The 14,837-nt window shown below is 38.5% G+C and overlaps 1 protein-coding gene across 1 annotated transcript in view; it reads right to left on the reverse strand.

The window, feature by feature from the left end:
* LOC122816299 (carbonic anhydrase-related protein 10-like) overlaps positions 1-14,837 on the reverse strand; it is a 1,153,091-nt gene that overhangs the window by 153,296 nt on the left and 984,958 nt on the right. The window contains exon 3 of the mRNA XM_044089030.1: positions 14,461-14,556. Within this exon, the coding sequence (XP_043944965.1) occupies positions 14,461-14,556 (96 nt within the window). The remainder of the gene's footprint in view (positions 1-14,460; positions 14,557-14,837) is intronic.

The following is a 14,837-nucleotide window of genomic DNA, read 5'->3' on the forward strand; positions in this document are numbered from 1 at the left end:
AGAGCTGTCATTGAATCTCACACTGACACAAATGTTCTCCATCCCAATAAGTGGTACAACATCACACACTTGCAGTTGTTTAGTATGGACATGCAACCAACTTCTGCAAGTACGTTGCCATGTAGCAGAACAGGTGTATGATGAAATGTAAAGAGCATGATGCAGGATTGTGGTGCACAAGTGCAGAGTGTGATGTAGGACTGTGGTGTACAAGTGCAGAGTGTGATGTAGGAGTGTGGTGTACAAGTGCAGAGCGTGATGTAGGAGTGTGGTGTACAAGTGCAGAGTGTGATATAGGAGTGTGGTGTACAAGTGCAGAGCATGATGTAGGATTGTGGCATACAAGTGCAGAGTGTGAAATAAGATTGTAGTATGCAAGTGTAGCGTATAATGTAGGATTGTGGTGTACAAGTGCAGAGTGTGATGTAGGATTGTGGTGTACAAGTGCAGAGTGTGATGTAGGATTGTGGTGTACAAGTGCAGAGTGTGATGTAGGATTGTGGTGTACAAGTGCAGAGTGTGATGTAGGATTGTGGTGTACAAGTGCAGAGTGTGATGTAGGATTGTGGTGTACAAGTGCAGAGTGTGATGTAGGATTATGGTTACAAATGCAGAGTGTGATGTAGTGTGTACAAGTGCAGAGTGTGATGTAGGATTGTGGTGTACAAGTGCAGAGTGTGATGTAGGATTGTGGTGTACAAGTGCAGAGTGTGATGTAGGAGTGTGGTGTACAAGTGCAGAGTGTGATGTAGGAGTGTGGTGTACAAGTGCAGAGTGTGATGTAGGAGTGTGGTGTACAAGTGCAGAGTGTGATGTAGGATTGTGGCATACAAGTGTATAGTGTGAAATAAGATTGTAGTATACAAGTGTAGAGTATAATGTAGGATTATGGTTACAAATGCAGAGTGTGATGTAGTGTGTACAAGTGCAGAGTGTGATGTAGGATTGTGGTGTACAAGTGCAGAGTGTGATATAGGATTGTGGTGTACAAGTGCAGAGTGTGATGTAGGAGTGTGGTGTACAAGTGCAGAGTGTGATGTAGGAGTGTGGTGTACAAGTGCAGAGTGTGATGTAGGAGTGTGGTGTACAAGTGCAGAGTGTGATGTAGGATTGTGGTGTACACGTGTATAGTGTGAAATAAGATTGTAGTATACAAGTGTAGAGTATAATGTAGGATTGTGGTGTACAAGTGCAGAGTGTGATGTAGGATTGTGGTGTACAAGTGCAGAGTGTGATGTAGGAGTGTGGTGTACAAGTGCAGAGTGTGATGTAGGATTGTGGTGTACACGTGTATAGTGTGAAATAAGATTGTAGTATACAAGTGTAGAGTATAATGTAGGATTGTGGTGTACAAGTGCAGAGTGTGATGTAGGATTGTGGTGTACAAGTGCAGAGTGTGATGTAGGATTGTGGTGTACAAGTGCAGAGTGTGATGTAAGATTGTGGTGAACAAGTGCAAAGTGTAATGTAGGATTGTGGCATACAAGTGCAGAGCGTGATGTAGGATGGTGGTATACAAGTGCAGAGTGTGATGAAGGATTGTGGTGTACAAGTGCAGAGTGTGATGTAGGATTGTGGCATAGAAGTGCAGAGTGACATCCCCTTCTCCATGATGCTCATTGATACAACTGACTGTTGTTTCTGCACCATACAGGATGATCAACAACACCACTGTAACTAAATCACAGATGATATGTATGTGTGTCGAATCCTTATCAAGACATATCAATTGGTAAATGACTTTGCCATCATGTATGTGGCAAAGGAAAAGACTGAGGTCTTCAAATCCAGATGTATGCTTGTTACCACCACAGTGTAAAATCAAACCACCAAAGGACACAGCACTTGATGTGGTAACTCTTAACTAACTAGTTTTACAAACTGGTGGCACTGGGATGGGCCCAGATCCATGATGTAAACCTTGTTGTTGTCCACAGCTTGAGTTACATCAGATGTTTGCTGTCAGTGGAGATGCACTTCATCCAAACCTCTGTGACTGGTCTAAGATAAGATAACATCATGAGTGGCACATCTGCACATACCCAAATGTCTGCCATATTATACTCATGTCATATTTATTCTAGTTACGCCAGGATAAAAATTAGTTATGAATGCATTCTATTCTATGACAGGACATCCATAAGGCATTTAATCTCTTCCTTCAATTTTTTTCACCAGGAAGGATTGTGCTTAGACTGATGTGATGAAACAAAATCCTCAGCAAACTCTAATGTAAAAATAAGGTCCTATGCTAAAATCAGTTCTATGTTTTAAACAGACAGATGGTGATGAATACATACAGTTGCTGCTTTATATCATTTACTGCTAATGATGTTTGCTCTGGACAGTTAAGCATGCATCAGGCTCCTTATAGGTCCACTCCATGAAATATTCTTTATATGTAGCAACATTGCAGCTTTTGTCTTCCCAGTCAGAACTGTACATGATGAACTCACTGCACCTATTCTCCAAGTTTCTTCCCATCACAGTTTCCAAGGTACCTCCTATAGAAGGGCACATAGTAGTAGTGATTCAAACTCTTTCATATACTTACATTTTTTATGTCATAAACTATGATTTTTAGTCAAGTATGACAACTTATTTACACCATAGATTAGCTGAACCAGAACCTCCTTTTGGCATGTCTTCTTCAGCTCCTTTGCTATAATCTGCATTTTACATTTATATTTTACTCAGGTAAAAACTGGTCACCATGGATTTTTGTAAGACTCAGGACAGAAACACTGTGTGGTTAACACACTTGATCAGAGTTAACAGTAGGCAAATACAGGCTGAGGGTGTCAAACCTGGACTACTGGAAGAACCATGTTAATAGCTTGTAACCCTAACTTCCAGACCCAAACTCCATCCTTCCTTCTAGCTATCCTCCTAGTTAGTCTAATTCACTTTCACACTCTCTACTGAGGAGTGCTAATAGACAGAGAAATTAACAAAAAAGTTAGCTTGAGGAAAATGTGAACAGACATATTAATGCATGAATGCAGCATGAAGTACCAAGTGAATTGCAGAGGTAAAAACATGCTCATACCAGACAGATACACGATTAACATACAAAATCTCACATATGAGTTCATTATCTCTGCACACATTTAGCTAAAGAAGTATTGACTATGGGAACATATGCTACAAACCGATCAGAGTGTTATACCATGGATGGATATATGAGTTACATGAGTACATTTAAGTGGAAGGAACCAGAGATTTTTACATGTAAATCCCAAAGCAGTATCCTAAACAAAGCCCATACATGTAATACATTGTATCTGTGTGAAGTCAATCCTCTATACTGAACGTTAATACCTGCAGAAATGGAGAGTGTAACTACTACACATGTAGTAGAAAAATTCCTAGAATGTTCATAGTTTCATAGGTTCATAGGTTGGTACAAGGCTATTGGCCCTATGGCCTATACATGCCTAACCATAACAATTCCCTGGCTATTTCTTCCCACAATATTTACTTCCTTGGACCCCTGTCTAGCAGGACGACTGACGTGATCCCCAGGGTAAATTTCCTATCTCCCATCCAGTCATCAAGGTTCCTTTTGAAGAGGGCCAAGGAGGCATTTTGCTTGACATGTATGGGCAGTCTATTCCAGAGTATGAGGAGTCTCTGGGTCAGGAACCTATTCCTCCACCATGTTTTGTTCATTGTGATGATAGGGTTTAGATTCCTGGAGCATGTGGCTCTGATGGATTGGGATTTCGTTAAGTGTAGCATATCCAACAGCTCTGGATTTGACATGGCCTTGTATGTTAAGCAGAGATCGCCTCCGAGTATTTGATATGTGACAGAGTATAGCTAGAGTTTTTTTAGTTGGTCAGCATAGGGCATCTGCTTTAGGCCTGTATTTCTTTTAGTGAGGTGTTTCTGCGGCCCTTCCAGTTGTTGCAGATGTCTTGAAAGGTACATATCAAATGGGGCATTGTACTCTATGATGGGTCTAATGAGGGATGAGTACAGTGGGACAATGACCTCCTTTTTTCTGGATGAAAAGCCCTTACTGATGAGGTGTGCCACACAGAAGGATTTCCTGACTGTTGTGGTGATGTGGTTATCGAAGGTGAGACCACTGTCCACCTGTATTCCTAAGTCTCTTATCACACATTCGGCGTTTAGTGCACTGCCACCTATGTGATAATTCATGGGTACATGTTTTTTCCAAAAGGGGATAACTATACACTTCTTGGCATTGAGCTTGAGCCCATGGCTCTGACACTAAGCATCTGTTTCTGTAAGGCCCTTTTGTAGAATATCCACATAATATGGGGATTCAATAATGGCTACCAGTTTGCAGTCATCTGCAAACTTTGTTAGCCAGAGTCCTTTAGTGTTGGCTTGTACTTCACAGAAGTAGATGCCAAACAGGAGTGGTCCCAGGACTGAACCCTGAGGTACTCCACTTGTCACTTGTCTGGAGTTGGATTTGGAGTTGGCTACTTTTACAGTGTGGGTTCTGTCAGTAAGCCAGTTGGCAACCCATCGAGTGATCTAGGGATTTATGCCCAGCTTAGTAAGTTTATCTATGATTCCAGAGTGGAGGATGGTGTTGAAGGCCTTGGCAAGGTCCAGATAGGCTGTGTGGACCACCTTACCTGCGTCCATGGCTCTGGAGATTGATTCGAAGAACTCAATCAGGTTCAGGAGACACGATTTGCCTTTCACAAACCCAAACTGGGTGGGGTCCAGTGCTTGAAGGTTACCAATGTCTTTGTTTATAAGTTCCATAATAATACGCTCCATGGCCTTGCAGATCAGGCTCATTAGACTGATGGGACGGTAGTTCCCAGGATCCATGGTGGATCCCCCCTTGTGGTGTGGGATAACTGTAGGTTTGTGCCACTCAGTGGGCATGAAGCCTGAGGTGAGACTATGATTAAACATGACACTTAGGAGAGGTGCCAGTTCATTTTGTAGTTCATGTAGTACACAACCCAGGATGTCATCTGGTCCCATGTATGCTGTATTCTTAGCTTTGGAGAGTGTGGTTTTACCTGTGTTGCCGTGATTACCGGAATTTGGCAATCTTTCAGTATTAAGAAGGGCCCTTTAGGGGGTGAGAGGGGGGGTGAAGTTGGCACTGAATCGATCTGCCAGGATATTGGCAATGTCCTTGGGATCAATATATTTAATGTCATTCTGTTGTAGCTCAAAGCAGATCTGAGCATTGCCATTTAGATTCCTAACATAGCTATAGAATGCCTTGTGGTTGTCTTTGGAATCTTTGGCAATTTTATTTTCATAACTAGCTCTGGAGGATTTTATGAGGGATCTCAGCTTCTTACTGAGGCTGGTAAGGGAGTTTTTTGCATCCTGGGATTTTCCTCTTTTCTGCAACAGTTTCTTCCTTCTGTTGTATAGTTTCTTTATGACAGGGGACCACCAGATTGGCTTCCTTTTTTTGGAGGAGAGCATCTTGGTTCTATATGGGATGACACGATTCATGCATGAGTGGATGTGCTCCTACAGTGTTTTAGTGTAGGATTCGGCAGTCGAACCTTCAGTTCCCGTCTGCATGGGTGTCATGAAGTTTGTCACTTCTGCCTTAATTAGCATGAAGTTGGCCTTGGAGAAGTTTTTTATGGATGTTTCCTTACTGGGGGGTGGGGTGGGATGTGAATGTGGATGTGCAGGGCATCTAGGCCATGTGGCCATTTACATATTTCTGGTACCCACTCTTAGACTTAATCTCCTTTTACAGGACTTATACTAGTGGTGAATTTATGAGTATCTATACAATTTACTAATTTCTTCTTAAAAAGAGATAGTATGTCACATTGCTTATCCTGGAGAGGAAGTTTGTTCCAGGCAAGGGTAGTCATTGTGAGCCAAAACTGTCTGTCCACTGTGATTTTTGTTTGCTTGTTTCTGAAACAGGTTAAAATCTCTGGTTCTAGTGTTTACTGGAATATATGATTTGTGAAGAAATAATATGTTTTGGACTATCACATCCCTAATGACCTAAAGGGTAAAGCATAGACCACCATTAAGGAGTCTATAGGACACTGAATACAGAGAAAAGGCTTTCAGTCTCTCAAGGTAGCTCAGGTCCTTTAGACCCATGATCTTATTTGTCAGCGATCTTTGGGGTGGGGTCTCTAACTGCTTCATACATTTAAGTAAGATGCATCCCAAAAGGGGGTGATGTGTTTTGTGTACATTATGGAGCACAACACAGAAAATAGAGGGGTAAGGACTTCTTTGAATCTAGAGGAAATATCCTTTGTGATAATCTGTGCCAGACAGAAGGATTTCCTGACCACTTCTGCAATATGATGAGCAAAGGAGAGAGAGATATCTCTTCATGTTCCAAGGTCTGTCACATCATTTTCATTTTAGAGTGGAATATTTTCTATACTATAAGTTAGAAGAAGGGTTGGTTTACCAGTTTCAACAATATTGTGCTTTTTCCCACTTAGATTTATCCCATTTCAGCGCACCAGCTATTAACATGTGTAAGTTCACTTTGCAATTTCTGTTTATCAGAAGGGGGTTTAAGTATAACTCCTAGTTAACACTAACTTTTAGACTTCGTTAACTAGAGTTCCTCATTTTTGATTTGAGGATCAAAGAAGTGAATGCTGAATAGCAGAGTTCCCAGCATTAATCCCTGTGGTATCGTACTGGTTACCTTCATGCTCGCTGAGGATGAATTTGCCACCCTTACAGTTTCTCAGCCAATTAACTAACAATCTAACTACAATCAATTTGGAGTACATTTAGTTTATTGATAATGCTGGCATGTGGTATCATAGCAAATGTCGTGGCAAGGTCAAGGTATTCTGTATGGACAGTATGAACACTGTCCATGGCTTATGTTACCCTATCAAAAAAATTCACCAGATTTATTAGCTAGACGCTACCCTTAAAAAAGACAGACTTTTTGGAGTAAAGTCTTGTAATATTTTTTTTATATTGTAGGTTATCAGGCTTGTTATGACTCATTCCATGTCCTTGCAGTTCAGGCTCTTTAGGCTGATAGGTCTGAAGTTCCCAGGGTTTATGCTGGGGCCTCCATTGTGAAGTGACATCACAAGTACTGTACCCCATACCTTAGGTTGAACAGTTGCAATTGCTATGTCTTTTGAATGAAAGATCCATTAACTGGACTCTGTTAAAAAGGGCACTATGGAGGCAGAAAAGATTTTATTCAGAATATGAAAGTCCTGGAATGAGATGTGAAAGACGTCCTTGTCAAAGCACGTAGGGCTTTTTAGCAGTTCATCCCATGCTGACATATACTGGATCCCCCTCAAATGATACAGTACCTTATCCAATTATTGAAATCAATATTTTGTCCTTAACATCTCGGCATCATTCATGGTGAAGGCACTGAGCTATACGCAGTGATTAGTAAGTCATCTAGTATGTTCCTGCTTCCAGAGAGCTCAACAGGAATAGAACTATCACCAAAATTAGACCACATCTTCTGTCTTTGCATATTATTTATTAAGCATCTCAACATTGCAGAGTTTTCAAATGGTAAATATATGGCTGAACTGAAGAAATACATATACAGAACAAAGAGCTATTTCTGTTGTCAATACTGCCCTGTTTAGAATTACAGGAAAATACTTTTCAGTGGAAATGGGACTCAACACCATCAACCAAGAATGCCTTTATTGCTATGGAATTTGGCAGAAAGCTGGAGCCACTGGATCTAGAAATTTAATTTGTCTGTCAGTGCAAGGAGATTAGCAAACAAAGTTGAAATGGTCCAATGTTTTACATTTCTGAATGTTGCTTGAGAAGAAGCATAAAGGTTTTTAACTTTTCCTGAAGAGGACACAGATAATATAGTAACATCTGGTGAAAAAATAATTATTTTCAGCACAAAAAGAATTTGTCATTTATTATACATTTGTTAAGAGCAGCATAAAGTCCGGTGAAAACAACAAATGTGTATCTTACTGACATGATAAACAGCTGTAAAGACTGCACATTTTGTGAGATTAATTATTCTCTAATAGAAAAAATGTTGTATAAGAGATGCTGAAACAATAGGCAAGGTGTTAGCAGCACATATGATATTTATAGCAGCTGTTAGGAAGTGAAATTGTTGGCACACAGTTAACAGTAGCAAATGTGAAACATTGTGTAGACAAGATAAAATGTGTAAAGAGGGACTGAGTTGTAGAAGTAATGGTAAGAAAAAGCTATGATAATATACTGTAACTTAGATGATTGCAAGAAAGAAATGTTTATGCAGCTGAAATTCAGGCTTATGATAGGAGTGACAATAAATGAGATAAAGGCATGTCCAACATTCTGCAAAATATGTAAATGTATACAATAAAAAGCAGATATAGTAAAAGGAATTTACATTGTTATGGAACAGAAATATGTAAATCATCTGTATGTTGTAAGTATGGATGTGGAAGTGAAAGGACTTAAACCTAATTAGATAGCCTCTGCAATCTTCATGTGGAAATTCCACCAGGAATTCATCAAAACCAATTAGATAATATAACATTTTCTAATATGTCTGAAGACTGTACTAGAAGAATTTAAACCATATAGAATATAAATACCCTTAAAATCAACTCCTCATATTAACTTAGATGTTGAGTACCTTTACATGGCCACATCAACTGTGGCTGCAATGGGTCCTCCTTGGATGAGTCCCCTATACTGGTCAATTAACAACACTCCGCTCCCCTCCCTACCCCCAATTCCCACCCACCCCCAGGGGTCCTTATCTTATAGCTCTCTGGACACACCCCCTATCCTAGCCCTCCAATCCTTCTCCTTCCACCCCCAACCCAATACCCTTTCTCCACCTTACACTCCCACTCATTTCTATACTCTCCTTTCTTATTTCCTTTCACTTCCCCCTCCCATTTTAACTTCCCCTTATTTAACTCCTCTTTCTGTTTTACTCCTGTCCCCTCTTTGCCTCTCCTGGTTCTAATTCTAACCTCTTCAGTAGTATATCCCTCTCTACTTTCTCCACTCATATTTTCTCATATCTGTCTATTATACTCCTACTCCTCTTACTATGGCTTCCTACCAGACTACCCAGCTCTTATTCTCACTTCTACTTCTTTCCACCCTATGCTCAATGTACCTCCTGTCCTACTATGAAAAACCATTTTATGTCCAACACTGCCACCCTAGCAAACACACAACAACATTTCTCCTTCCACTTATCCCATACCCAAATATTTCTTCTACCCCTAATTATCATTTACCTAAATTCCATAGACTCTCACACCTCAACTATGTAGTGCATTCTGAGAACAAAACTAAAATACAAACCCTTATAAGGATTAACCTCTTAAACAAACCTACTAATCCCTCCCTCCTAGATGGAGACATCCACCTTAACCCTGGTCCTACTTTCCCTTCTCCCCTAGTGTCTATACCTAAACTTAATAACACCTTCTTAATAGGCCATCTTAATATCCAAAGCATAAACAACAAAGTACCATACCTGCATGCCCTCCTTCATACTCAATCATTTGATATTCTCTGCCTCTCAGAAACCTGGCTAAAACCTACTACTAAAGACACTGAAATTATTCCCCAGGGCTATAATATAGTAAGACTCGACCGTCCCAACTGCAAAGGTGGTGGTGTTGCTATTCTTTTTAAGAATCATCTGAATATCACTACCCTTCCAGACTCTCCAACTCAAGATAACAAGATAGAAGTCATCATTGCTAAACTTCAATTAAATTCCAAAAAATCCCTTTATATCATCTGCATGTACCTGCCTCCTGGTAACAACATACCTATCCTTGAGAATTATCTCAGTTGGGTATCGGCTACTTATCCTCAAGAAACCATTATGCTAGGCGACCTTAACATAGACTGGAATAGCATTAATGCTGAAAACCCTTCATCTCATATCAACCTTCATAGTTTTACCCAAACTATTACTTCAACTACTAGGCTAAATAAACATAGTAATAGAGAAAGCATTCTAGACTGGATACTTATAAACAGAGTTGAACATAACTACAGAACAGGAACCCTGCCTGATGATGTTAGTGATCACTCTTTAACTTTCATAACTAGGGAAAAGACTGATTGTACTATCCCCCACATTACAAGAAAAGTACGCACCATCAAAAATTTTAATCCCGACCTGTTTCAGACTGAACTTGGGTTATGTAACTGGAACCCCTTAAAAATGCTTCCTCTTGAAAATGCAGTAATCTACTTTAATACAACTTTTTTATCCATTCTTGATAAATATGCTCCTGAACGTAGTATTAGAATGAAATCTAATTCAGCCCCTTGGCTCTTCCATGAGACAAAAAAACTTATTCTTACTAGAAATAAAGTCTGGGCCTCATGGAGATCCCACAGAAATAACCCTGACTTTCTACACTTCCTTCAGCTTAGAAATTTAACTAAAAAGGCAGTAATATCTGACCAAAAGAAATTCTACCTTGAACTACAGCAAAATCATCTTAATAATTCTAAACTCTTCTGGTCCTCAGTCAATAAACTCCTCTCCCCAGGAACCTCTAAAACACCTTCCCCAATTAATGCTGACCCTGACTCCCCTCAACAAACTGCAGATGCTTTTAACTCTTTCTTCACTGAAACTATACAAGCTCTAGCTAAACAGCTAAATGCCAACAACTTCTCCCTACCAAGTAACCTAACTCCTCCTTTAAATTCTCTCTACAACCTATCTCTACATCTTACATTTATAGACTCCTTCTCAAACTAAAACCTTGCACCCCCTCTGCTGACAAGCTCCCTTCACTATTTCTTCAAAAGGCTGCCAAGGTCATCGCATATCCTAAATCTATTCTCATAAATAGGACCATCAAAGAAGAAATCATCCCTGATATCTGGAAGGCCTCTCATATCATCCCACTTCATAAAGGTGGAAATTCCACTGACAATTCTAACTATAGGCCTATTGCTCTCCTCTCACCCTTGGCAAAAATTATGGAAAAATGTATTCATCATCAACTTGTACAATATCTCTCTCATCACAACATTATAGCAGACTGTCAACATGGTTTTAGACCACATCACAGTACTACTACTGCCTTGCTTTCCTTTGTAGACACTATTAATCAGAACCGTAACAACAACTTACTCTCTTCTGCCCTCTTCATTGACCTCTCTAAAGCATTTGATATGGTCAACCACACTTTATTACTTAAGACTCTTGAATCTCTCTCTTTTGATTCTTCAGCCATTACATGGTTTAATTCCTATCTCACAAATAGAAAACAGCAGTTCTATGGGATAACCACATTTCCTCTTTTTTGCCTGTTTCTATCGGAGTTCCTCAAGGCTCTATCCTTGGCCCACTTCTCTTTTCCCTCTTCATTAATGATCTTCAAACAATAATCCCTCAAGCTACATGCATTCAATATGCTGATGATTCTACACTCATCTGCTCAGCATCTTCCACTTCAGAACTGATCTCTCTTACCCAAAATGTCTTTAATACCGTGGAAACATGGTTCTCCAGTCCTCTCCTCTTACTAAATGCTAAAAAAACTAAACTTCTTCTCTTTACCCCCACTTCCAGGACCTCCCCCTTAAACTTTAATATCTCCTCCAACAGTGCTACTTTCATCTCACCTGACTCTACAACTAAACTGTTAGGTATTACCATTGATAATAATCTCTCTTTTGACCAACATATTAACAACTCTATAAAACTAGTCAACAGAAAAATAGGATCCTTGTATCGAATTAGACCATTTCTTACACCAGCTACTAGAACTAGGATCGCTCAATCCCATCTTATTTCTACTCTTCTTTATGCCTCACCCATCTTTACCAACCTCAAGAAAAACAACCTTAACAAATTAGCTACCTGCTACAATAGCATTGCTCGCTTCGCTACTGGTAACCCCTACAGAACCCATCATTGTCTTAACCTGAAACAACTAGGCTGGCTTGAAATTCAAAACTATCTTGCTATCCATCAACTCATTCTGGCCCATAAAATACTGTACCAACCAAATAACACTCCTATACTCTCCCAACTCATAATCCCCTATAACAATCTAAACTCTCTCCGCTCTTCGAGTAAACTCTTGACTACTTCTATAAAATCTAATAACACTGCTGGTAACTCCCTATTCACCAATTCTGTAGGTACAAAATGGAATTTGTTACCTACTAACATAACAATGATTTCCTCTCTGTCTCTTTTCAAACAAAACATTAAACAACACTTCCAAAATCACTGGCTTTGTTCCTGTTGTAAACCTGATTAACTTTCCACTATTACTTCTTATCTTAATCTATCTCTCTTACTCTTGTTTCACTCTATTCTCCACTAAGCTTTTTCTCTTCTCCCCTTTCATCCTCTCCCTGCTTCTTTCCCTGTTAACTATCTTAACCTGCTTTTTTCGCCTCTAACCCGTTATATTCCCTACCCCACTCTTATTGTTCCACTTTTGTTACTTATTATCTTTGTATCTTTATCTCCAAGTATTTTTATTCCTGTATGATGTTATTTGGAATTTCTCTGTGTGTGGTAGTAATTAATTCATGTTATACTAACTTATTAGAAGAGTTTTGAATATTTTTGCTGTTTTTTACTAATCTGATTTCTAAATGTCTTATTGTTATGTATGTTGATTTTTATGTATGTATAGATTTTTTTACTTCTGTGGAGCTTTTCTCCTCGGGCCTCTACTGAAAATGGAAATATATCCAGCTAGACTAGCCCGGTCAACAAATGTAAAATAAAATAAAAATAAATAAACTAATATACACAGCAATAACAGCCTTGTCCATATTATTTTATAAATACACTTTAAATCTTCCTTCTCTGCCAGTTCCATTTGAAAGTATAAGAAGTTAATTACTTCCTTTTTGTAAAAGGGCTGCAGATCCCTGCAATATGCATATAAGTTTCGCAATGTGAAACATATCGCATAACTCAGTCCATTTTAATAGCAGCATTGACAAACTGTACCTGCAGAGGAAAAACATTGAAATTCATTGGATATTCCAAATGAAGGTTCAAATTCTTTTTTTTTTTCTTTTATGTTCTTGAAAATCTTTGAGGGTGACATCTTCCTGCTAGTCATTTGCAGAGAACTGTCATTACCAAAAATAACTATTGTGAGCTGAACAGAACAGTATTTACTAGAACTTTCAAGCTTTGATGGCATGTTCTTTAACACATCAATGCAAATGAACTGAAGTGAGGCTAATTGAACAACAGTCTCCAATGCAACACAGAAACTTTGTATGTAAACTATAACTATCCACCTGATTAGCCACATGCCCCACAAAATCCTAACCCTCTTCCTTTTCTAGTAATCCATCAACATGTATATTTTACCACCTGGGTACAGGGTACTGAAAACACTGCCAATTTCACTTGCAGCCCGCTACATACATTCAGTCCAATATACTGGTATCTGACTGTGCAGTTATCAAACAATAGCCACCTTATCAGCAATTTTGCACTAAATGCAGTATACAGTGGACTTGAAATTTAGATCTGAAATATTTCAACAGGGATATATATAAGTGGTACAAGTGGTCTGTTAATATGTTCCACATAAATGTGTGACTTTATTTACTTATTTGCTTGCCCTTTGTTTCTCGGTTAATTCTACTAGGCAAGTGGCCTTGCCTTTGCAAAGAATATTTCAGTTTATATTGGAAAATCCTAATTTCTTCTAAACATTGAACATAGGTTGGCATTTTTCATTTACGTTATGTGTTAAATAATTTGTCAACATCCTAATAATCATGTAAACATTAAAGATTATTTATTTGTAATGATAATGCCCTATTTTCCTAATAATTAGATAGCAACAATTTTAAATTAATATATAATTTCTTGGCATAGTGTCAAAAGATGTAAATACCAAAATTCTAAACAGTTGAACATAGTTTGGAGATTTCATTCCTGCATCCATATGGAGAACTGTATTGTTTATTATCTGGCTGAGGAAGGCAGCTAAGGAAGAGTGCAGAAGCCTGGGGATATTTATTAAAATATAAGGTAATGAATACAGTTTACTGAGGCAGAAGTAACTCTAACACCTAATTGCCATCCGTGAAGAAAGTATCTCAGTCCTGACAAATATATCAATATACTACTAGGTAAAGGTATCCTCTCCTCAAAGGATAAGTATGAGTTTTGGAATGATGCACGTCCAAAGAAAAATGAATGAGATAGAGTTGATAAATGAAACAGAAATACTAAGGCACTAAATCCTCAGATCACTGGATGCTGGAGAATAGAGTGGATGTTAGGGATGAAGGGTTTTAACTGCAGCTGCAATATGAACACGGATATGGTTTTGAATAGTCTTTTAACAGCAAACATCAAAGAATGGACAAACATAAATTACAATATTACAATGATAACTTCATTTTTGCATTTTATTTCCACAGAGTCTGTTTTCAGACTTGTTCATCCCAGGTTCATCTAGTAGTACTTTTGTGGTAAACAAAATCATTTCTATATAAATGATGTCATGTACTTACTTTAATGAATATGGATACTACTGCCAAACCATTTGGACTTCTTGCAGCTTCTGACACATTTGTATATAATTCGTGATTATAGTGAATGAGCTGGACCTGTAAATTAAATGAAAATGTTGTTACTTTGGATGAATAAGTATAAATCATGATTTAATTTAACAAACCACAAAAAAAAAAAAAAAAAACAACAACAATAATAAGGTACTGGAAAACACTGAAATGTTTTAAGTATAGCAAATAAATAATATGGCATTATTTATATATGCTTTAAGACATATTTCATTGTCAGTTCCAGTTCACTTGAGCTGGAGTCATAAATGTATGCTATAGGCTTTTGGAAAAGCTAAAGTAGGATAGGTCTCATCTTTCATCCATGT

The sequence above is a fragment of the Protopterus annectens genome, chromosome 12.part0 (assembly GCF_019279795.1).
Source record: "Protopterus annectens isolate FY-2018-M chromosome 12.part0, PAN1.0, whole genome shotgun sequence".
Taxonomy (NCBI): Eukaryota; Metazoa; Chordata; order Ceratodontiformes; family Protopteridae; genus Protopterus; species Protopterus annectens.